Source organism: Alexandromys fortis, unplaced genomic scaffold (genome assembly GCF_014885135.2).
Source record: "Alexandromys fortis isolate MF-2015 unplaced genomic scaffold, M_Fortis_MF-2015_v1.1 scaffold_45, whole genome shotgun sequence".
NCBI classification, from domain to species: Eukaryota; Metazoa; Chordata; class Mammalia; order Rodentia; family Cricetidae; genus Alexandromys; species Alexandromys fortis.
The window spans coordinates 3,530,805-3,554,637 of NW_026067926.1; the positions used below are offsets into that span (position 1 = coordinate 3,530,805).

The 23,833-nt window shown below is 46.9% G+C and overlaps 2 protein-coding genes across 2 annotated transcripts in view; both read left to right on the plus strand.

Moving 5' to 3' along the window:
• Gga2 (golgi associated, gamma adaptin ear containing, ARF binding protein 2) overlaps nt 1-14,260 on the plus strand; it is a 37,168-nt gene extending 22,908 nt beyond the window's left edge. The window contains exons 7-17 of the mRNA XM_050143343.1: nt 317-397; nt 852-989; nt 4,377-4,458; nt 5,386-5,502; nt 6,242-6,331; nt 6,606-6,634; nt 6,948-7,081; nt 9,225-9,382; nt 11,174-11,343; nt 12,503-12,613; nt 13,227-14,260. Coding sequence (XP_049999300.1) covers nt 317-397; nt 852-989; nt 4,377-4,458; nt 5,386-5,502; nt 6,242-6,331; nt 6,606-6,634; nt 6,948-7,081; nt 9,225-9,382; nt 11,174-11,343; nt 12,503-12,613; nt 13,227-13,337 — 1,221 coding nt within the window. The 3' untranslated portion in view covers nt 13,338-14,260. The remainder of the gene's footprint in view (nt 1-316; nt 398-851; nt 990-4,376; nt 4,459-5,385; nt 5,503-6,241; nt 6,332-6,605; nt 6,635-6,947; nt 7,082-9,224; nt 9,383-11,173; nt 11,344-12,502; nt 12,614-13,226) is intronic.
• A 6,473-nt stretch (nt 14,261-20,733) lies between these two features.
• The window catches only part of Cog7 (component of oligomeric golgi complex 7), a 64,265-nt gene continuing 61,165 nt past the window's right edge, over nt 20,734-23,833 (plus strand). Inside the window, exon 1 of the mRNA XM_050143332.1 lies at nt 20,734-21,040. Coding sequence (XP_049999289.1) covers nt 20,872-21,040 — 169 coding nt within the window. The 5' untranslated portion in view covers nt 20,734-20,871. The remainder of the gene's footprint in view (nt 21,041-23,833) is intronic.

Here is a 23,833-nt window from a genome sequence, read left to right on the forward strand (position 1 = left end):
GGGTAGTCTATTGCATGGATGCACCACAATGTGTGCATGCCATTGAGCAATGACTATTTGGGTGATTTCAGACCATGATGATTACAGATATTATCCCCAGATGTCCTCTAGGGGCTATAGTCCTCCCATCTTCCACACAGCGAGAAACCCAGTAGTCTTTCTCGACAGTCCCAGTACCCACATTCCAGGGTCACTGTATGGCTTGGTAGGATAATGCATACTGTGTGTGGGCCATCGTCCTGCTAATTCTTCTGTTGCTGTGCGCCCGCTTGGCCGGGGAGAATTGCAGCTTCACCTGCTCCTGTTTGCTCTTCAGCTTCTGACAAGACTTCTCAAGAGCAACCACCCTGAGGATCTTCAGGCTGCAAACCGGCTGATCAAGAACTTGGTCAAGGAGGTAAGCATTTTTGCAGTTGGCTCTGTAGAAGACTGGGCTGATGGGTCACGTCTATGTTTAAGGGTGTGAGGAAAAGCTGGCTTGGAGAAGAGATGTTCTCCTCGTCCTGAATGGGACCAGCAGGATGGTGATGAGCATTGTGACCCCTTGCCAAGTTTCCCAGCTTCTTTTGTCCATGGCACAAAGCGTTTGGGAATTTCTGTCCTTGTGACAAATGTTGGTGTTGACGGAGTTAGGTTCAGCGGTCTTTCTCCAGAACTGAGACTGCATGGACCATGGAACAGAACCCGCTCCCCAGACTAGGTGTCATCTGCAGGAATTCTATGCAGCAACCCTCATTCACTTCGTGTCCATGACTTCCTGAAGTCCTAGCATGCAGTGCCTTTGCCTTTCTGGTGTTTAGGCGTTACCCGGGTGACTTCTCTTCCCTCTGTCCTTTTTGTTTCCCTCAAAGGAACAAGAAAAATCTGAGAAGGTTTCCAAGCGAGTCAGCGCGGTGGAGGAAGTGCGGAGCCACGTGAAGGTGTTGCGGGAGATGCTGAGCATGTACCGCAGGCCAGGCCAGGCCCTGCCTGACCAGGAGGCCCTGCAGGTAGGTAGTCACTAGCTGTGATCTAAGGCTGTGGCTATTGTTATAAGCACAATGGATTCATTCTTATGGCTGCTGTCATGGTCAAGAGAGTGAAATCTCCTCTGTCCTGTCATCCCTCTCTTCCGTTCCTCCCTTCCCCCATCCCCACTGGCCACTGGTTTATTATTTACCTTTTATTCTGTAAGTCAAATGGCACTGTCTACCCCCTTAGTTTTAACTAATGTTTTAGTTTAGCGTACAGAGTGCCAGGTAGTCTTTAGCGTCATGCACCACAGTATGTATGTGTGCCGTTGCTTGATGACTATTTGGGTGTTTGCAGACCATAATGATTACAAATTAACCTGCTATGTAAACAGTGTACATAATCCTACATGAACCTACATTTTTCCCGAGATGTCTAGGTGTGGGATTGCCAAGTAAATGATCAGTTAGTTAACTTTTTACAAAGCTGTCAGAGTATATTCCTAAGTGTTTGCACTATATTACAGTTCTTACAGCAGTAGATAACTCCAGTTCCTCCTTATCTTGTTTCCTCTCCAGTTCCTTCTTATCTTATTTCCTCTCAAAGCAGTATTTCTATTTGATAACACCCTTGAGATAATTGACACATCATAATGGTAATTATTACCAGTATCTGATTTTAGACCACCCATCTCCCCTACTGAAAATCCTTTGTTTGTATTAAGCAAGTTTTAGTATCTGCCTGTCTGTCTGTCTGTCTATCTGCCTGCCTGCCTGCCTGTGTATCTAATTTTTGGAATAGGCTTTCTCTATTTAATTTTGGAGCCTGTCCTGGAACTCACTTTTTAGTCCAGTCTGGTCTCTAACTCACAGAGATTCACCTGCCTTCCTCCCAAGTGCTGAGATTAAAGGTGTGTGCCAACAGTGCCCAGTACAAATTCAGAGATTTTTTTTTTTTAAAAGGATTTATTGTGGGTGCCTGTCATGTGTGTGGGTGCCCATGGAGGCCCAGAGAGGGTGGTGGGTTCCTTGGCGCTGCAGTTACAGTTTGTGAGCTGCCGGACATGGGTTTAAAGTAGCTGCACAGCCTCCTCAGCAACTCACAAGGATTCTAGGTCTGTACATGGTGCCAGCATTCGCTGTCACCCGTCTTCTTTGGTGGCAGCTCTCCATCTCCTTGAGACTTTGTTTCTGTGTTTCACATTCTTTCATGTGCTCTCCACATGTGTTGCTTTTGTAGAGTGTCTGCTCAAATCTTTGCCCGTTCCCTAACTGACTTGTCTTAAATTACAAAGATGCTTTTATATTTGTTTTGTTTTTGAGATAGACCAGCTGGCCTGGAACTTAGTGTGTAAACCAGGCTGGACTTATGCTCACCTCCCCTACCTCCTGAGTGCTGGTATTAAGGTGCTAGCCGCCACACTTGGGCTTAGAACAGTAGTTCTCAGCCTTTCTATTGCTGTGACCCTTTAATACAGTTCTTCATGCTATGGTGACCTCCAACCATAACATTATATTCACTGCTATTTCATAACTATAATTTTGCTACTGTTATGGATTGTAAACATCTGATATTCACGATGGTCTTAGAAGACCCCTGAGAAAAGGTCATTCGACCCCCCCCCCAAAAGGTCGTGACCCATAGGTGGAGAAACCCTGCCTTAATGATTTTTTTGAATATGTCCAGACCCAAGTTCTTTCTCAGACTATTCCCTTCAATCTAGGCTGTCCTTCCCCTGGCTTGACAAACTTCTATTGAGGGACGGGATTTGTGTGCTTGTGAATGTGTTTTTGTGTGTGCACATACACATGTACACGTTTGTGGGGATCAGGGGTCAGCCTTCGGTGTCATTCCTCAGTTGCCATCTGCCTTGATTTTTGAGACAGGGTGACCTGGAGCTGAGCAGGTATCCAGGTTGACTAGCCAGTGCTCTAGAGGTCCTCCTGCCTCCATCTCCCCTAGACTGAGATATAGACAAGGGCCACCACACCTGCCTTTTTTACATGGGTTCTGGGGACCAATCTCAGGTCTTTTTTTTTCTTTTCAATCTATTTATTATGTATACAGTATTCTCGGTATTCTGTCTGCATGTATGCCTGCAAGCCAGAAGAGGGCACCATATCTCATTACAGATGGTTTTGAGCCACCATGTGGTTGCTGGGAACTGAACTCAGGACCTTCAGAAGGGCAGGCAGTGCACTTAACCACTGTGCCATCTCTCCAGCCCCCCAATCTCAGGTCTTGTGAGACACTTTATTGCCTGGACTATCTTCCAGTTGTGAGGGATAAACATTTGTGGGTTTTGTTGTTGTTTGGTTTATTTGCTTGCTTTCTAGTGTCCTTGAAGTCCAGTGTGTCTCTTGTCCTGTAGATGACACCACGAGCTACCAGCTAGCTCTTAAGCCCAAGCCTAGGTCAGAGACACAGGTAGCAGGCAGAGAGGAGACCAGGGTGGGGCCTGTGGAGAGAGGGAACTGAGGGCGAGGATGTGAAGCTGCTGGGCTGTCCAGAGCTCACTCCTTTCTCTAATGAGAAGAAAATGGCTTTGGGGGGACCCTGTGGAGAATATTAGGCAAGTGTTGTAAAGGGATTGCTCCATCAGAACTGTTGGGACGGGAAATTCTCTACAGCGTGTTGGTGACAAAGCAGGGAGGTTCTTCCGTTGCTAGAGCTGTTGCAGCTCAGCCAAGAAGGCCTGAGAAGGAGCTGCCTGCCAGTGTGTGCCTGGGAACAGTGGGGTCTCTCTTGAGCAAGATTATTTTTTTCAATTTTCCTTTATTTGAATAAAGTTATATATGTGGGGCCCCTTATATTTTCTTTTCCTTCCCTCCCCACCCCCTCGTTTATTTATTACGGCTTGGGAAGTCACATGCCATGATGCACTAGTGGAGGTCTAAGGACTATTCGATGTGAGTTGGTTCTCCTTCCGCCACACAGGACGTTCTAGGGACGAACAGGACTAGCAAGCTTGGCAGTGGCACCTTGACTCCCTGAGCTCCTTCTCCAACCAGGGAAGCAAAGTCCCAGGAGAGACATTTGATATCTAGAGTCATTCTTTTGGTAGCTTGGGTTGGCCTTGCCCTCCTGATCCTCTTCTTCCACCTCCCTAATGCTGATACAGGCACTAACTCAAATGTTCTCTCTCTCTCTCTCTCTCTCTCTCTCTCTCTCTCTCTCTCTCTCTCTCTCTCTCTCTCTCTCTCGTGGGGGATTGAACCTGGAATCAGGCGTGAGAGGCAACTGCTCTACTGAGCTACAGTCCAAGCCCTCTAATGTCTTCTGATGCTGTCTTGTTACCTCAGAACTGTAGTCACGAGTCTGACACGCCTAAGTAAGAGGCTTTCAGTCTGAGGCAGCCGAGGGAGACACAGGAGGACTTGGGGGGCCCTGGGTGTGAGGGTGTGAACGAGGCTCTGTTTCTCTAGGTTGTGTATGAAAGATGTGAGAAGCTGCGGCCGACCCTGTTCCGGCTAGCAAGTGACACCACCGATGATGACGACGCCCTGGGTAACGGCTCTGTTCTTTCTGGTGTAGCAAAATAGGTGTGGTTCTTCGGGCCGGGCTGCTGTGAGGCCAGAGCAAGACAGAGAGCTTTGAGTTTGGTGTGGGCTGGTGGCTCAGGTCTGACTTCAGAGGACTCTGGGCTTGAATAAGAAATGTGTAGATCAGAAACCCAGAAAAGAGTAGAAATCTACTAGAGACACTGTATAGCCCTTCCCCTAGATGACTAGGAAGCGGTGTCCTGCCTTTCTTCTTCTTTCTCCTCCTCCTCCTCCTTTTCCTCCTCTTTCTCTTTCTTCTCCTCCTCTCCCTTCTCCTCCTCCTCCTCTTATATCTTCTACTCCTCCTTCTCCTCTTCCTCCTTCCCCTCCTCCTCCTCCTCTTCCTCCTTCTGTGAAACACAGGTCCTTGACTTGTAAGCTTCTTAGAATATGCTTTGCGGGTCATGTCCTCCTGAGCTGATGCTTTTCTGTTCCTGAGATTGCAGTTGATCTATAATTCAGGAGCTTTGCCGAATTCAGATGTAATAGAGAGACTGAGAATTTATTTCAGCCAGGTGTGGTTATTTGTTATTAAGTAGGCTTCAGTTAGGATGCCAGATTTTCAGTGGAAATGCCCAATCTTTATTTGCAGACTGGTAAAGTGTCCAGGCTACAAAGCTGATTCGTGTACCCATTCTCCACATAGGGAAAACTTTCAGTAACTGAGTCAGGTAGCAAGGAACTTTTTAAATCGCGACAGCCCCATCAACCTGCCTCAACTTAAAAAAAAAAAAAAAAAAAAAAACAGTTCCTGGTGGAAAGAACAGTGTTTCGAGTGTTAACTGCTGCCAGTGTGTGGACAGTGGCATACGACCGGCAGAGTATCCAAGAAAAGACAGAGATAGATGGTTGGCTGCTATACTGAGGCGTTCTCAATGCGCTCTTTCCTCAGCGGAGATTCTTCAAGCAAACGACCTTCTCACTCAGGGGGTTCTGCTGTACAAACAGGTGGTGGAGGGACGAGTCAATGCTGGGAAAGCTGCTGTGGGAGAAGTTTCTGTCCCCAGAGGTGCGTGCTGGGATCCTCCTGCCTTAGGGCAGTGTGCAAGTCACAAGAGTGCAAGAGCTGCTTCTGTCCCCTCCTCTGTAGAGAATGCTGTGTTGTGCCAGGTTTTAATCCCTTTCCAGTGCTCCTGGAGCCTGAGACCAAGGAAATAGTTAGCGGTTCAGTAGTAGGGGTTTGCCTAGCACTCACAAGGCCCAAGATTGCATCCTAGCACTGCCACCCCCCCCCCCCCCCCAAGGTTTGTTTTTTAATGCTCTTCAGTCTCTGACCCATACCTTCTAAGTCAGGATGGCTTGGAGCTGGGCCTCAGTATCTTTGTGTACTGTAGATGAATTTGATCAGAAACCTGCCAAAGGTGTCTAAGCTGCTGCCCTGGGTGATGAGAGGGGCCAAGGGAAAAGAAAGACCCCGATGCCTGGAGGGCTGAGTCCTTTGGCCTCCTAACATGCAAATGCCTATGGCAGGCTGCTTCCCAGCACCCAGCTGAAGCAGAAACTGGTGGGTAAGAGGCATGTTTTCCAAGAGGACACTGGTAGGCTTTAAATGGAGACATTGTTTTCATGTTTGTTTTCTTATGGTTTTTTTTTTTTTTTTTTTTTTTGAGACAGAGGTTCCCTGTGTAGCCCTGGCTTTCCTCAGACTCACAGAGATCTACCTGTCTCTGCCTCCCCAGTGCGGGGATTAAAGGTGTGTGCCGCTACCACCCGGCCTTGTTTGAGTCTTTTCACCCCGTCTGTTTTAGTCTTTCCGAATCAAGAACCCTGTGGGAAGAACTGCCCCCTCATTGACCTAGAGGCACCATCTCTGCTTCATCAGGACCTGGCAGCCTTAGGTAAGAGAGGACGTTATACAGGCACAGAATGGCACTGAGTGGAGGGATGGGTGGGTTTGTTTCCTTCAAGCAGCATGGGTCTGCTCTGGGGGCGGGGGGGGGGGGGCTCTGGCATACCAGGTAGCATGGAAAAGTCTCTTTGGGTGGGTGGATTGGCTCTGGGCAGGTCCCTTGTTTAGGCTTTCTAGATACCCTGGAAAGGGTGGGCGTGCAATCCGGCCTCATCACCCATCAGGTATTGTTACAGTGATGTATCTCTACTTCTTTCTCATAGGGCTCAGTGATATTCCCACTAGGACCAAGGTAGGAAAGCTGTTCCCCTTGTGGGGAGTTCTGGGAAGGGTCACCCTGGCCACAGTGCTGCCTGCGGGAGAGCGGTCACTACTGCGCCATGCTTTGGGCTTCTCAGATCATCTTGTGGGGTTGGCTCAAGAGCTCTGTACGGTTTGCTTTACCTCTCACCTCCCCGGCAGGGCATCTTTCCCTCTCCCACCCTAACTCTTTCCTTGTACTGGCTTCTGCTTTCCTGAAGGTCTGTGCAGGAGTCTTCTGTTCAGCTGTTTCTTTCTCCTCTTGTCCCCATAGAGATTTATTTTAGCCATTCTTGGGTTGACAGGTTGTCATTCCAAGTTGCTGTAAAGACAAGAAGCAGCCTGCTGCTATCACGCTCCTGGGGGGTGCCGTCGAGAGCCTTTCTGCGGAGAGGAATTTGATGGATCTCTCCTCGCCACAGCCATCTCCAGGACCACTGTGAGTGTTCAGGGCCAGTGGCTTCTGCCTGCAGTTCCCGCAGTCCCCTCCTGCTGAAGGGCGTGCTCTGTGTACTGCAAGTGCAGGGTGCTGCTTCCCCTTTGCTGTCTTACCCCATGCTAACTTGGACAGCTCCAGAAAGAAGTTAAAGTCTGAAAGAAAGAAATTGATGACAGACATTTATGTTTAATTTTAATTTGCACAGATGTGTGTGTGGTGGGTGTGTAGGGACACACGCTGTGATGAGCCTGCGAAGTCAGGATAATTTTGTGAGGTGGTTCCTTCTTGCCTTTATGTGGGTTCCAGGGATTGAACCTAGCTCTCCAGGTTTTGCTGCCATCTTGCTGGCCTGTTTTTGTTTTGAGAGACAGTTTTAGGTCTAGATTGGTTAGGATGACCACAGCACTTCCCGCCAGGTTCCCTATGCCCTGTGACTGTCTGACTGATAATTTTGATGCCTGTTTCTTTCCTGACTGCTATGTTTGAAATTAAATGAAACTAGAGAAATAACAGTAGGTCCTAAATACCATTCCTTAAAAACGGCAGCAAATTCTTTTTTCTTCTTTTCATAGAGGATTTATTTTGGCTCCTGATTCCAATTCTTTCTTTGTTAGCTCCCCCGCTTCCAGATAAGTCTCACTATAGTATACTAGCCTGAAAATCATCCTGTGCTATGATAACAGGCACATAACATCATACATGCCTTTGTTTTTGTTGTATATGTAATAATGCATTATTGTAGCTTTTTTTTAAAAAAGATTTATTTATTTATTATGTATACAGTGTGTGGGCCTGCAGGCCAGAAGAGGGCACCAGATCTCATTACAGAAGACTTTGAGCCACCATGTGGTTGCTGGGAACTGAACTCAGGATCTTTGGAAGAGCAGCCAGTGCTCTTAACCTCTGAGCCATCTCTCCAGCCCTTATTGTAGCTTATTTTTATGAAACTGTGTTCCAGCATGACTTTTTCCCCCCTCTCTTTTAAGGTTCATTTTTATTTATATGTGTTTCTGTGTATATGTATGCCACGTGCATTTGAGTACCTTGGAGGGAGTTAGACCTTCTGAAGCTAGAGTTAAAGTGGTCAGGTTCTCCTTGATGTAGTTACTAGAAACCAAATCTAGGCCCTTAGTAGTTGCTCCTAATTACTGACTCAACCCTCCAGCACTGCCCTCCCCATCCCCTGGATCTCACTGTTTAACCCTGAATTTACCTAGCTCCCTACTCCTGCTTCCCGAGTGCTGTAGTTAAAGGTGTGTGCTATCATGCTCAGTCTGTGTTTGTATTCTGGTTCCAAAAGAGGGCATCAGATCCCCTGCTGGAATTATATAGATGACTATGAGCTGCTGGGAAACTCACGTCCTCTGTAAGAGCAGCACTTTGGACCACTGAGCCATCTTTCCAGCCTCTTAAAAATTTTTTCTTTTGTTTGTTTTGTTTTCCGAGACAGGGTTTCTCTGTAGCTTTTGGAGCCTGGCCTGGAATTTGCTCTGTAGATAGACCAGGCTGGCCTCGAACTCTGTAGATCTACCTGCCTCTACCTCCTGAGTGCTGGGATTAAGGGTATGTACTACCAACACACCCAGTGCATACATGTTTTCTTGTTATTCAGGGGGAAATAAACAGAAGAAGATAAGAAATGACAGATTCCTGAAGTTTTCTTCTAGTTTTTTTTTTTTTTTTTTTTTTTTTTTGACACAGTTCCTGCTTTTATTTGTCATCTAGTAAGAGGGCCAGAACTCCCAGATCAGAAGACAGGAACTGAGGGCAGAGGCATCTGCATAGCATGCTAGAGTGGAGATGACCTTAAAGAGCCTCAGAGATTTCCAGAGTCAGGTGTGGTCAGGTAGTGGTGAGTCCTAAACGATGACCAGAGTTCTTGAAGACCATTGTCATGTGGAGAGACTGTGTTGTTGGGAAGCTTTCCGAGCTTCTCTCTCCAGCCGTAGATACTCCTTCTTAGGACCTGCGGGAGTGTTTCCAGAACCTCCCATAACCTGTAATGAGTCAGCCATGACAAGTTCAACAGAGGTCTGAGTCTCAGTAGTTTACCCTAAGACAATACCTGGTTCCAAGAAAGACCACAAACTGAGACTCTTCTTCTAGTTTTTATTAGTCCTTGATTATTTTTCTTTCTTTGCAGGAATTATGTTCCACAAAAGAGCATCCCCAAGGAAGTACCACCAGGTACCAAGGCCTCTCCGGGTTGGTCCTGGGAGGCTGGACCGTTGGCTTCTTCCCCGGCCTCCCAGAATACACCTCTGGCTCATGTGTTTGTCCCTTTGGAGTCTGTGAAACCCAGTAAGTAGTTTGTGCTGCTGCTGCTTTGTTAGATCCCTAACAGCAATGACAAACCACTCCACACTGATAGGCATGGTCCTTAAACTCGGAAGTTGAGTCTGAAGCTGGGGGAGAGGTGAGGAGAGCTTTTCAACCTTTGGAGCGGACATTTTTCTTAGTCTTCTCTGTCTGGGATGTCAGCTGTGAAGGGATTGGCAGGTGGAGTTTAATGATGAGGTTGAAGTCTGTTAGGACATGATGTTTGTTCATCTGGAGCTCAGGAGGGAAGGGTTTAGTGTGACCAAAGTGCCAGGAAAGGTGGGAATGGAAAGAAAGGAAGAATTTGGCTAAGGACGCTACTTCTCTGTGGATACTCAGTCAGAACAGTGGGTCTTGCCTGTTACAGGGGAAAGGAAGCCAGAGGCTCTGCTTGCTAAGGCTGCACACTGTGGCCTGCATGGTGGTGTGGACAGCAGAAACCAGACCCGAGCACCGGGGCTCTGCTCTTCTACAGCCCAGAGTCCTGTGTGGTAGCAAGGTGTGGGGAGCTTGCTGTGCAGGGGCCCCCCGGCAGCCAGGTGGAGTTCTTTAACTGGACTTGGCAATAGCAGGCACTCTTTTTGCTTTTGTTTTATTAAGTTTTCATTGGAACAGTACTGCATGTTGAGTGTTAACTTCTTAGTTGTGATAATTGGGTAAGGTATTAGCATTTGGGGAGGGTGGGTAATGAATCATTTGGTTTGCCTTTGTAACTTCATAAATCTAAAATAATTACAACACAAAGTTTAAAAATGGGTGTAAAACAAGAGTAACATACTTAGTGTAGAGAAGCATAGAAAAATTAAAGCAGAAAGGTAACGTTCAGCATTGCCTGCTGGCCAGAGGCAGGCATTCTATTAAGTCTCTGTGTGTGTGTGGTACTGGGTATCAAACCCAAGATCTGTACTTCCTAAGTAAGCGCACTCTACTATTGAATTGTATCCCCCCTCTCTTCTTCTCTCCATCCCTTTTTATTTTGTGATTGATAGTCTGATGTATTTCATTTTGGCAGAGAACTAACTACATAACCAAAAATGGTCTTAACCTTCGAATCTTCCTATGGGATTACAGGTGTAGGCCACTGTACCCAGTTTTCAGGGTTTTTGGGATTCAACCTAACACCTCCTGCATGCTGGCCAGGAACCTACAGAGATTCATCTGTAGCCCTTTTTCCTGTTTTGTTTTGAGACAGAGTCTCACTATGTAGTTCTGGAAGTCTGGAATTACTATGTAGAGCTAGTTGTCTTTGAACTTGAAGAACTCACCTGTCTCTGCCTGCCTTCTTAGAGAATCCCCACAGTGCTGGGATTAATTGTGTGTGCCACCACACCTAGCCTGGTGTGTGTGTGTGGGGGGGAGGGGTGCTAATGCAGGGTCTCACTGTGTAGCTCTGGTTGTCCTAGAACTCACAGAGATCTACCTGCCTTTGTTTCCTGAGTGCTGGGATTACAGGTGGTGTCCACCACAACTGACTGTATTTACTGAGTGTTTTGGTTTGTTTTGAATTTCATTCTTTGTGACACTCCATACTTATCTATAGTGTTTGTACATGCATGATTTTAGTTGTGATCGAGTTTAATGGAAAAAGGAAAGATTCCTTTTTGAAGTTGGGTGTGGTGATGAGGGAGGGCAGGTGTGAGAGACCATTTTGATTAGGGGAGTCCGTGAGGATTTGGGATACAGATGGTGATGGTGCAGATGGTGAGGTGAAGAGATGGGAGGCAGCAGGTGTCAAGCATGAGTGCTGACCCCTGGTGGATCCCTGTCTACCAGGCCGCTTGCCGCCCATCATCGTGTATGACCGCAACGGCTTCAGAATCCTGCTGCACTTCTCCCAGACTGGAGCCCCTGGCCATCCAGATGTGCGGGTGCTGCTGCTGACCATGATGAGCACTGCCACCCAGCCTGTCTGGGACATCATGTTTCAGGTGGCTGTCCCAAAGGTGAGTCATCTGCTGCTGGCCAGCTTCGACTTTTTCACTAGTGACTCATTTCTGGACACTTGCTGAGACATTGTTAGTTAGGTATAAGGGACATGCTCTTCATATAAAATGGGGATTTTAATGGCCTATGTAGCTGGGTATTCCTGTACCCAGCTATTGACTTCAGATAAGGATCTATCCAGGTAAATTTTTAGGTTAATTCCTTAAGAATACTACCAGGTGGTGGTGGCATACACCAAGAATCCTATCACTCTGGAGGCAGAGGCAAGTGGATCTCTGAGTTCAAGGCCAGCTTGGTCTATAAAGCAACCAGGAATACAACAGAGAAATCCTGTCTTGAAAAACAACAAACAAAACAACAAAATCTTGTTTGTGGGTTTTTTGTTTGTTTGTTTTGTTTTTTAAGCTACCTGTGTAGCTGGTCTCATTATGTAGACCAGGCCGACCCGATTCACAAAGATCTTCCTGCCTCTGTCTCCCAACTGTTGTAATTAAAGGTGTGTACCACCGTGACCTGATATGTTTTGTTTTCTGATACAGGGTCACACTGTATAGGTCAAGCTAGCCTAGAATTTGCTTTTAGCCAAGTTGGCCTTAAACTCAGCTTCTTCCTGACTCTGCAGCCACCATACCTCACTCAGATGAAGAGAGTTGGTCCTATTTACTCTTTGGCTTGTTCTGGACTTTATAAAGCATGAACATGGCCACTAGCATCCAGGGTTGCCTGGCCCTCTTTAGGCAACAAAGCAAACAAGATAGAAATAGATTATGTGTGTGCTCTCATCCGTATGGTAGCCTGTAACGGCCATGAGAGGGCCTGTCACTCTTTATACACTGGCAAGGCAAGGCTCAGAACTAAGTGTTGTACCAAGGACATAGAGCTGGTAAGAGGCAGATTGAGAACCCAGCCCAAGAATTTCTATAGTGTTTTATGCTTTGTCTGGGATGCCAACTGTTGACCACACACCTTCAAACACATTCCTGTGGGCAGAAGGAAAGGTACTTTTGGATCCTCTTTCCCCTCCCCTCATAAGAAATGTCTGTGTGGGACCACAAGGGTATCTTGAGGTGTTCCTTTTGAGATCAAGTTGCTGTTGGCCTGAGTGCCCTTCCTGAAGCTGTGGCTTCTGGATTAACATGTTGACTCTTCCACCTGTAGTCAATGCGAGTGAAGCTGCAGCCGGCATCCAGTTCCAGGCTCCCTGCGTTCAGTCCCTTGATGCCTCCGGCCGTGATATCTCAGATGCTGCTGCTTGACAACCCTCACAAAGTATGTTCCAGGGAAACAGGGCCCTGAATAGTACATTGAGGCCTTTCTGTCGAGCATCAGTGGTTCCAGGTTGGGTTTAGGGGTGGAACCAGCCCTTACTGGGGCCTCCTTTGCTTTGGGGTTTGTTTGAAGATCTGTAATGGGCTGTTACAGCTGCGAACCAAGGGGTAAACATGTGAACTCATACCTAGACTCCTCTGAAGGAAGCACCCTGTCTTCCTGTGGGTCTCTGAATTTCCCCTTGGGCCTGCAGAAGTTGGCAGGGCTTCTAGGATACATGCCTGGCTCCCTGTGAGTTTGTAGCTCCAAAGAGACTAAGCCAGGGTAGCCAGGCCATCCGTTACTTGAAGACTTTATTTGGGGGAGTTATGTAAATAAACTAAGCATGTGGTAGTGTACACCTGTAACCCCAGCACTCCAGAGGCAGAGGCAAGCCTGATCTACACAGCAAGTTCCAGGCCAGTCAAGGCTACACAGTGAGACCCTGTCTCAAAAAAAAAAAAAAAATAAAATAGAAAAGCTGTAAGCTGTGCCTTGGAGACTCTCCTAGGTTGGGTGGAGGCTTTTACTGTGGGCTTGAATCTCTAACGTCTTAGCCTCTCTTCTGTCCCAGGAACCCATCCGGTTGCGGTATAAGCTGACTTTCAACCAGGGTGGGCAGCCGTTCAGCGAAGTCGGAGAAGTGAAAGACTTTCCAGACCTGGCTGTCTTGAGCGCGGCCTAACTTCTCCACCGAGACGCTTCAGTCACGCTTAGGCCAGCATTCCTTTTAACCGTCTGGTCAGGACTCATTGTGAAGTAGTGCAGAGTGCCAAGCATTCTTTCCTGATGTCAGGCCTTGATTGCCAATCTCTGTAGATCATGTGTGTGCACGTGTGCGTGTGTTATTGGGGTGCCGGGGGTGGAGGGAGAGCTGGGCTTGGGATTTGGGCAGTGTGGGGGATGCTGACGACTTCTGAGATCATCTCTGCTGCACTCATACCTGCTTCTGCATGTTGGTTGACACTGTTGTCCCTGCCTCGGGTTGGAGTTTTATAAGCCAAAGTTTTTTCCATGTATTGTTATCTTTTCATTCATCCACTTTGTGCCTTGTCAGCCTTTGAAAGTCTTAGTTGCTCCCAGGCTGCTATTCTCAGGGACCTTAGAAAGGGACCTGGTTGGTCTTGTGACAGAGTGTGTCTTCTGGGGCACACTCTTCCAAGAATGGCCTTGTCTTCATTTTCATTAGGGAATGCTGCTTGCAGATGTTCAGTAAAACCTAAATGGAATGCTTATTGCACTGGTTCCAGGCAAGGGGCTGCCATGAGACCAGGAGACCACACTCGGTAGGCCAATCATGTCCTTCACTACAGTGCCTTAGATTCTCCCTTAGATGGACCCTCTGAGGCCTTGCTTGGGCTTTGGGTTCTGTGGGCTGGGCAGCCTGTCTGGGCCCTTACTCAGGACCCACGATGTCATCCTCACTCTTTCTGTTCATAAACATCTCAAAGCTCTTTCATTGTGACCCTGTGTTCCTTGTTGTAAATCACAGCTAGCTGGCCAGTCCCTTGACCCTCACCATCCAAGGTGGGGAACTGTGATGCAGGTGGAGAGCCATGTGATGACTCCATACAAAGCATCATCAAATAAATACTGTGTACAAATTTGCCTGGTGTTGAGTCCATATGGGTATATTTCGAAGTGATAGGCCTTCTGTTGACACGTGAGGACATGACGAAGAACAGCATTTTGACAAGCTGAGGTGCTGGAGCAGAGGGTTGGTAACTCAAACTAACAGTCCACCAATACTTTGAGAGTACCTACTGTGTGCTGGGTTCTTTGGCATGCACGCTTCAGCAAGTTCTGCTTGGCTGGATCTGTATGAAGAGGAACCCTGAACTCTACTGAAATGGCTGGTGAGGGCCAGTCTTGTGAGATTCTGCCTCAAACTGGAAGGCTTTTTCTCAGTCATGACTATTGAAATGCATTTCTTCTGGTCTTTCTAGTTGGGGTGTGTATTAATAGCACAAAACGTGTGATCATTTCAATAGATTTAGGATGGCTTGTAGCTGCCGTTTTGTTTTTGAGACAGGATCTCACTGTGTAGCCTGGGCTGGCCTGGAATTCACCATATAGACCAGGCTGGCCTGACGTTGTACCAAAGAGTTCCATAATAGCCCAGCATGGAGTATAACAAAGGTTTATTTATTTGGGGATAAACTCACAGTAAGGGTAGCAACTTGCAGTCCTCTGCATGCACTAGGAACTGGAACCGAATCCAGCAGCAAAGAGGGCTATACACGCTTTTCTTCTGCATTTGTAGTACCATGCCCTAGGGACATGTTCTGTGTGCTCCTGTCCCCAGATGCTGCTCCAGTGCCACAGTTGCCTCTGCACTGTCAGTCACAGGAAGAACAGGGAAATGTATGCTAAGGCTTCCTGGAAGTGTCACATGATGTCTGCCTTCACGGATCATTTAGATTTTGGCCACACCTAGCTGCAAAGCACACTGGAAAACAGGATTTTTCTTATAATTTATTTAACTTTATGTGCATTGGTGCGAATCCCCAGGAACGGAGTTACAGATGGTTGTCAGCTGCCATGTGGGTTCTGGGAATTGAACCCAGGTCCTCTTGAAGAGCAGTCAGTGCTCTTATCTGCTCTCCAGCTCTGAAAATAGGAATTTTGTATGCAGTACAGCACAATATAAAATTGGGGTCTAGTTACCAAGGAAGGAGAGATTGGATAGTGTAGTAGGAAGTTAGCAAGCAATCTTCCCTCTGTTGTGAGAGAAAACTGCTTTCAAGCTATTGCTAAATGAAAATGCCGGGCCAGGCAGTGGTGGTGCACGCCTTTAATCCCAACACTTGGGAGGTAGAGGCAGTCAGGTGTCTGTGAGTTCAAGACTAGCCTGGTCTACAGAGCAAGTTCAAGGATAGCCAAAGCTACACAGAGAAACCTTGTCTCGAAAAACCAAAGCCAGAAAGTACAGGTTATTTTTCTTTGTAGTGTTGGCCATCAAATTTATGGGGAGGGGCTGGAGAGATAGCTCAGTGGTTAAGGGCACTGACTGCTCTTCCAGAGACTCTGAGTTCAATTCCCACCAACCACATCACAATCATCTATAATGGGATCTGATGCCCTCTTCTGGCATGCAGGCATAGATGCAGACAGTACCCATATCTAAAAATATATATAAATAACTTTTAAAAAGAACACACTAAAAAAAACTTGGAAAAGTAATAGTCTATTTTTGTTTGTTTATTCTCTTATGATTCCATAGCACTCTTCATTGTCCAAGGAAACAGGAAATCAGGACAGGAAATGCAGACAGGATCCACCTACTGGCTTGCTTCTCATGGTTTGCTCTGCCTGCTTTCTTGTAGAAGCCAAAACCACTGTCCCAGGGATGGCACTACCCACAGTAGGTTGGGTCCTTCCTTATTAATCACCAATTAGGAAAATGCCTACAGATGTGCAGACACCCTAATCTTATGGGGACATCACCTCGCCGATGACTTCAGCTGTGTCAGGTAGTCATAAAGACTAGTCAAGCTACATCCCATTCCCTGGCTCCAGCTTTAAACCAAGCAATTCCCTCAGACAGTTGCATATACAGATAACTGGCCATGGTTGGGTCTTGGAATTCCAGGTAGGTTTCTTTTCAAGTTTGTTTCCATTTACTGAAATTTCTAAACCAAATAAAGCCGCGTTTCTTACGTTCAGTGTCACTGTTTAGATAAGTATTAGATATGATTAAAAATTAAAATACAAACGGTGAAAATTCTGGCCTGGGAAGATGGCTTGTTACAGTGCTTGCTGTGCAGGAGTGAGGCCCTGAGTTTGATTCCTAGAGCCTGTATATAAACACTGGCAGAGAGGCCATCCTTGGGCTTCTTATCTAGCCTAATGTAATCCCTGTGAGAGATCTTGCCTGAAAAAGCAGGGTGGATGGCACATAAGGAATGGCACAGGAAGTTGGTCTCTGGCCTCCACAGGCGCACGTGCACACCCACACACTGGACAGAAGTTCCCTCATCCTTTTCAGAGACACACCAGGAGTACTTGAGCATGTTTTGACTAGATAGCTAGGAGAGAATGCTGTTACAGTTTTGGCCACCAAGACCATTCTTTCCCTTCAGCTGAACTGTAAATCAGGCATGTCACTCAGAAAAAGCTTCCAGTTGCTTTCTTGCATCGCTATCCCCTCGTTCCTGACAACTCCCCGTTCCCCCCACACTACCTTGTTTGTAGGCCTTTAGAATCAAATTCGGTCCTTTTTTTGTTGTTTTTGAGACAGGGTTTCTCTGTAGCTTTTGGAACCTGTCCTGGAACTAGCTCTGTAGACCAGGCTGGCCTCGAACTCACAGAGATCCGCCTGCCTTTGTCTCCCGAGTGCTGGGATTATAGGTGTGCGCCACCACAGCTAGCTCCTTATAGTCTTAATTGGTAACATTGTTTAAGATCTAATTAAGGGCCACCAGATGTCAGCAAATGAAGGACAGGCACTGGCTACCTGAGTTTGATTCCAGGTATATGAGGAGGAAGGAGAGAAGTGACTTCTTCAACTTGTCTTCTGACTTCCACACCATGCTGTGGCACATACACACTATAAATAAATTGAATGTTTTCTTTTAAATCTACTTTTTAAAATCTAGTAAACAATTCTATTTATTCATTTTATATATACAGTGTTGACTGCTAACCTAGCGTACAAAGTGGAGAACAACAGAGATCCCATCTCAAGGTGTAAAACTTTAAGACAATTCTGAAGCCATGTATGACAATTCTGAGCCCTCTCAGTCTCAGCAGTAATGCTCTCCACTTCTCCCCTGGGAACCAACGACCTAACAATTGCCCGCACACGTACTGAAATGTTGGGAACTTTCCATCATCTCCCTGAGTCCTTGTGGATGTTCTCCAAATAGAACTCAGTTATTGAATAGGGGCAAGATAACCCTTAGGTGTTGGCTCAGTTACTGATGTTTTTGACTTAGGCCCTGGGAAAGGGGCAAAGTGACCCTCAGATGTTTTCCCTTACCTCATCTGATCTGGCAACCACTCTCCAGCCAATTATTGGTAATAGCCCTTTTGAATAAGCCAATCATAATAGTTAAAGAACAACCCCCAGAGACCCCTTCCTTCTGTGAATTTTCCCTTTAAAAATAGCCTGTACCAGCCATTCGGGGTCTTTCTAGCCTCCCAAACGCTGGAAGACCCTGTCATGACAATGCTTTTACATCAGCTGTGGTGGTGAGAGAAGGTCTCTGGGGGGCGGTGACCCCTCGGTGATTGGACTCTAGGGTCCAACAAAGGTAGAAGCAAGGACCATTACCTGAGGTATTTCTCCATTTTCCACACAGTTTCCATGGTATCTGCGCACCCTTCTTCATACACACAAATGCTTACACACGAAAGATTCTACTGTGAGTCCGACGTGGGGGCACAGGCCTTTAATCCCAGCACCCGGGAGACAGAGGCAGCCTGGTCTATGGAGTGAGTTCCCCTGGGGTTTCTCACTGTTCCACTCCCTATTGCAGAGGGCATCTGTGCTACGAGAGTCCAATGAATGACCCAGGACTACCACCTGTCATCAGCTCAGGAGGCACATCCCTGCCTGAGGGTCTGTAGGCTTCTGAGTGTCTAGACCAAACTGACCACACGGTCCTGAATAACCTCAAGGCTCCATTCGTATGGGCACAGTATGAAGGAAATGTTGGGTCACACTTGAGAATAGTTTAAACTTGGAATATGGCCCCCCTTTTAATTTCCTCTTCCGCTGCTGCGATAAAATATTCTAACAGGTGGCAATTTAAGGCAAAAAGGTTTATTTTGCTCATGGTTCAGTGTAACAAGCTGAGGCAGGAAGAACTTGAAGCAAGCAGGCAGTCACATTGCATCACAATCAGGAAACAGCTAGTGTTCAGCTTGGCTTTCTCCATTTTATATAGTCCAGGACTCTCCTGCCCTTGGAATTGCACCTCCCACAATGAAGCTGGGTCTTCCTACTTGAATTAAGATAATCCCTCACAGCTGGGCCTTGGTGGCACACACCTTTAATCCGGGAGGCAGGGGCAGGTGGATCTCTGTGAGTTCGAGGCCAGCCTGGTCTACAGAGCGAGTTCCAGGACAGTCAGGGCTGTTGCACAGAGAAACCCTGTCTTGGTGGGGAGGGGAATCACTCACAGTCATGTGCAGGGACTGCACTAACCATACCCACCCACACAAGGATCGAAGGGATCACAGCTTTGTGCATGTAGAACACTATTTAAAGAAAACATGCCGGGCCGCAGTGGCGCAGGCCTTTAATCCCAGCACTCAGGAGGCAGAGGCAGGAGGATCTCTGTGAGTTTGAGACCAATCTGGTCTACAAGAGCTAGTTCCAGGACAGGCTCCAAAGCTACAGAGAAACCCTGTCTTGAAAAACCAAAACCAAACCAACCAACCGAACAAACCCAAAACATAGCAGCAGTTGAGAGCACATGCTGCTCTCGAAGAGGATCTAGGTTTGGTTCCCAGCATTCATACTGGACACCTTACAGCTGCCTCTAACTCCAGCTCTAAGGGTCCAATGTCATTTTCTGAACTCTGGGTATATTCATTCACAAGTGAGCAAACCCACACAGAGATACACATAATTTAAGTTATAAAATGAGTCTTAAAAGAAAAAAATAGATAAAAAATAGCCTGAGCCTCAGTGACATCAGTGGACACATACAATAGGGCAAATATGCTCAAGAAATTTAGTCCAGGTAAGCTATAAAATAGGCTTTGAGGCTAGCCTGGACTACAGAGTTAGTTCCAGGAAAGCCAAGGCTACACAGAGAAACCCTGTCTCAAAAACCAAACCAAACCAAAACAAAACAAAAAGGAAATAAGATAATAATAGGCTTTAAGACATTACTAGATAGAGATAAAGGTGTATTTGACGATGATATTAGGTTAATACTGTAGGAAATAAGTTGCAAGTGCAATATACCCAATGTCACAGCCCTGAAGAACCTGAAGCAAAAATAAACGCAGCTGGAACAGAAAAATGGGCAGTACAATATATGTTTCATTCTGTTTGGTCTTGAGATAGGGTTGGTCTACATAACCCTGACTGTGAACTTACAGTGGGAACCAGGCTGCCTCAAACTCAGAGATCGACTTGCCTCTCCTGGGTGTGGGAATCAAAGGTGCGTGCCACTGCATCTGGCTAACAATAATGAGTTGGAGATTTGAAGCCTTGGAATAATTGGTGGGACAACTCAGAAGATGAGCAAGGACATAAGTTTAGAAGACACTAACTACCCCATCTTACTAAGATATACAGAACACTTACCCAATGTCTGCAGATATTTCTTTTTTGCTGTTTGGTTTGTTTTTAGTTGGTTTTTAGGAGACAGGGCCTTGCTGTATAGGCCTGAGTGGCCTCAAATTCCAAGCAATCCTGTTTCTGCCTCTCAAGCGCTGGATTACAGGTATGCAATCCCACCAAGTTGGACATTTGTTTTCCTTCCTCGTCTGGCCTCTGCTGGCACCAGGCACGCAAGTGGTTCACAGACATACATGCAGGCAAAACACTCATCCACATAAAATAAAACTAAAAAGGAAGTGCTGCATGCATTTAGTGAGAATGGAAAAGTAGCAACATTACTCGTAGCTACACACCGAGTTTATCTCAGCTACTCTCAGGAGTCTAAAGACAGACACTTTCGGATATTTCAGGAACGAACAGGGAGCAAATATGGCTAGAATGCCGGGCTGCCAATTTCTTTTTAAAAATTTCATTTTATTTATTTAGACGCCTGTGTGTATGTGTTGAGGGCACGCTCAGGAGATCGGAGGACAACTTGTGGGTGTTAGTTCTCGCCTTCCGTTTGTGGGTGCCGGGGGTCGAATTCGGAAACTCAGGCATGGTGGCAAGTACCTTTACATAGCCAGCCCACTTCCTAGCCTCAGTCCTTCGTCACACGCTAGGACAGTAATAGTTCTCAGGAGAAGTCGGGGTTTATACGCGCAGACGCACGGGACGGTTTTCTAGGAAGTACTTGGTTTACTGCTTGGAAAATATTAACAGAAAAAGAACTGTCCTACCTGTTAGGTCAGTGCTGGGCCCGCAGACGCCAGCGCAGCAGTCGCTATGGTAACGGGCACTGACTTCCGGAAGGAGTACGGCTCGCGACAAGGGACATCGGCCTCCTCTAGTGCGCGCTGACGGGGCGGCAAGTTGCGGTGCGGAGGGTTGCGGCGGCCGCCCGGTAGGCAGTGTCGCTCGGCACCAACTCGGAGGCGCCATGGACTTCTCCAAGTTCCTAGCTGACGACTTCGACGTGAAGGACTGGATCAATGCGGCTTTCAGAGCCGGCCCCAAAGACGGGGCGGCGGGCAAGGCGGACGGCCACGCAGCCAATCTGGTGATGAAGCTACAGCTGTTCATCCAGGAGGTGAACCACGCCGTGGAGGGTGAGGAAAAAAAAAAGTTAGGCTTGATGGTGGCCGCCTGTAATTTTAGCACTGCGGAGGTGGTGGTGGTGGAGAATCAGGAATTCAAGGCTAGCTTCGGTTGCAAAATGAGTTTGAGGCCATCCAGGGCTATACGAGAACGGGCACACACGGACACAGACTGACAAACAGACAGACAGACACACACACATTTTGTTTTTTTTTTTATAAGACAGTCTGTGTTGTCTAGGCTAACCTTAAACTCCAGTGATTCTGCTTCTGCCTCAGCTTCCCTAATTCTGGGATTACAAATATGTGTCCCCCACCCATCTTAAAGAAAAAAAAAAGCTGGGTGGTGTTGGCGCACGCCTTTAGTAACAACACTCGGAAGGCAGAGGCAGGTGGATCTCTATGAGATTGAGAGCAGTTTGGTCTACAAGAGCTAGTTTCCAGGACAGGCTCCAAAGCTACAGAGAAACCCTGTCTCGGAAAACTGCAAAACAAAAAACAAAAACCAAACAAACAGAAAAACCTCTTTTAGTGTTGGAGCGATGGTTCAGTGGTTAAGAACACATACTACACTTGTAGAGGACCCGAGTTTAATTCCCAGTACCCACATCAGGTGGCTCACTACTACCTGTAACTCCAGTTCCAGGAGCTCCAAAGACCTCCTTGGGCCTGCATGAACCGACACACACAGACACACCTGTAGTTATGTACAGAGCAAACGTAATTTAAAAAAATAAATCTTGAAAGAAGTCCTTTGGGGAGTCTCCTGTGGCCTCTACTGGCCTTGAACTTGCTGTCCAGTGAAGGGTGGGTGACCTTTGACTCCCAAGCCCTGGGATTATAGATACATTCTGTCAAGTCTGGTATAAGGAAGCACTTAAGAGCATTAAATAGTTAACTTATCCTAGTAGTTAGCCGTTTAAGGGACCGGCACAAATCCATTGTAATATGAGGAGCATGGATCATCCTGAATGAAAACCTTTACTGCGTGTGTGTGTGTGTGTGTGTGTGTGTGTGTGTACACGCTGTGGATTAAACCCAGGTCCTTGCATACTCTTATTTTGGTGACAGTCTTACTAAGGTGCCCAGACTGGCTTTGAACTTCCTTGAATTTGCAGTCTTGCCTCAGCATCTGGAGTGCCTGGGATTACAGGCCTGTGATGCTATGCCCTGCAGATTTATTGCATCTATTTATTGGTGTGTGATAAAGAGAGTGAGTGAATATGTGTGGATAGGCGTGAGAGAGAGAGAGAAATAGGGGCATGACTCAGTGCCCCTCCTTGCTGTTTCACTGTGCCCACCACACAGTGCCGCATAGCCTGAGTTATGGTGCTGCAGCTCAGCTTCCAGGGGTCTATTTCCCTTGGTCTAGGGGTGGGAGCAGTGGCTCCTGGGCCCCACATGCTTGCTTGTGTTCAGAAGTGTTAGAAACACAGATCTTGGACCCTGCCTCACACCAACCAGATGAGAGAATAGATGCTGCGGAATGTACTCAGCCGTAAGGACATGGGGATGACTGGAGACAGTGGCGTTCCTGCCTCTAGGCTGTTGGAGCCAAGGCCATTTCGTACGCGCACCCATCTTCATGGGTCCCAGAAAGTAAAAACACCGGGTTTTGCTTATGATTCTGTTTTCATGTTCATCAGTATGGTGGCCCCAGCTCACGGAGCTGGAATTCACCGAGTTTCCAAAAGATTACTTGTGTATTAAGGGAAAACACAAGACAGGCTGGCTTTCATTGGTAGCTCAGGCATGTCCCTGTCCCCGGCCCTTCATTCCGCTTTGAAGGCTCTTCCCGGATTCTGAGCACACCAGACACCTAGAAGCTCTAGTGGTTAGAGTTCCTAGTCTCTCATCTCAGATGCTGTCAGGTAGTTAAAGTGTCTGTTTGCAGCATCACTGACGGTCCCTAGTCGATAGAGACTCATAGCAGCTACTCATTTTGGACGAACACCTCTTAAAGGTGTCCTCAACCTGGTTCGTTGGAAAATAAAAACCAAACCGTATTTGAAGGTCACTTGATAAATACCTACCCCCCCCCCCCTGCAGCAAGCAACCTGACCCAAGACCAGCTGACCACAAGACAGAATGAAGGACAAGGTGTGGTAGTGTGAGCCTGCAATCCCAACCCCCAGGAAGCTTTCTATTGCTTTTTGTAATTAGGAAAACCGAGTATATTCCTGAAAGGGTTGGAATTAGAAGAAAAATATCCCAGAAAAAGTCCAATAAAATAAAAATACGAGAACAAGAAAAAAGACCATGGCAAGCAGATGGGTACTAAACTCACATAATACTTGACAAGTGCCTTGCCAGTAAGCTCCAGCCCCAGCTCTTGGGTTGTGTTTGAGATTTATTTTCTTTTATGTGCATGTGTGCGCATGTGCAGGTGCCCTGAGATCCCGTGAGCTAGAGTTATAGACCCCATCCATATTCCATCCTCTGGTAGAGCAGTAGTTGTTCTTAGTCATGGAGCCATCATCCCCCACTTCTTTGTTTGGGACAATGTCTCACTATTGTAATCTAGGCAGACTTGGAACTCCCTATGTAGCCTAAACTGGCATCACTTTTCACAGTAATCCTACAGGCCCACACTACCACACCTGTGTCCTTCATCTTTCTGTTGGTCTTGGATCACGTTGATAGTGATTGTTTCCGAGGCGCAGAGTTTCATTCTGCTGAGGACACAGTCCTGCCTGAGGGGACCTCTCTGATCCCTGTTTTGCCACACATTCTCTGCAGATTCTCAAAGCTGATTGGTAATGTTACAGGGAAAGTTTCCTTTATGTCACCACACATGTGATGATT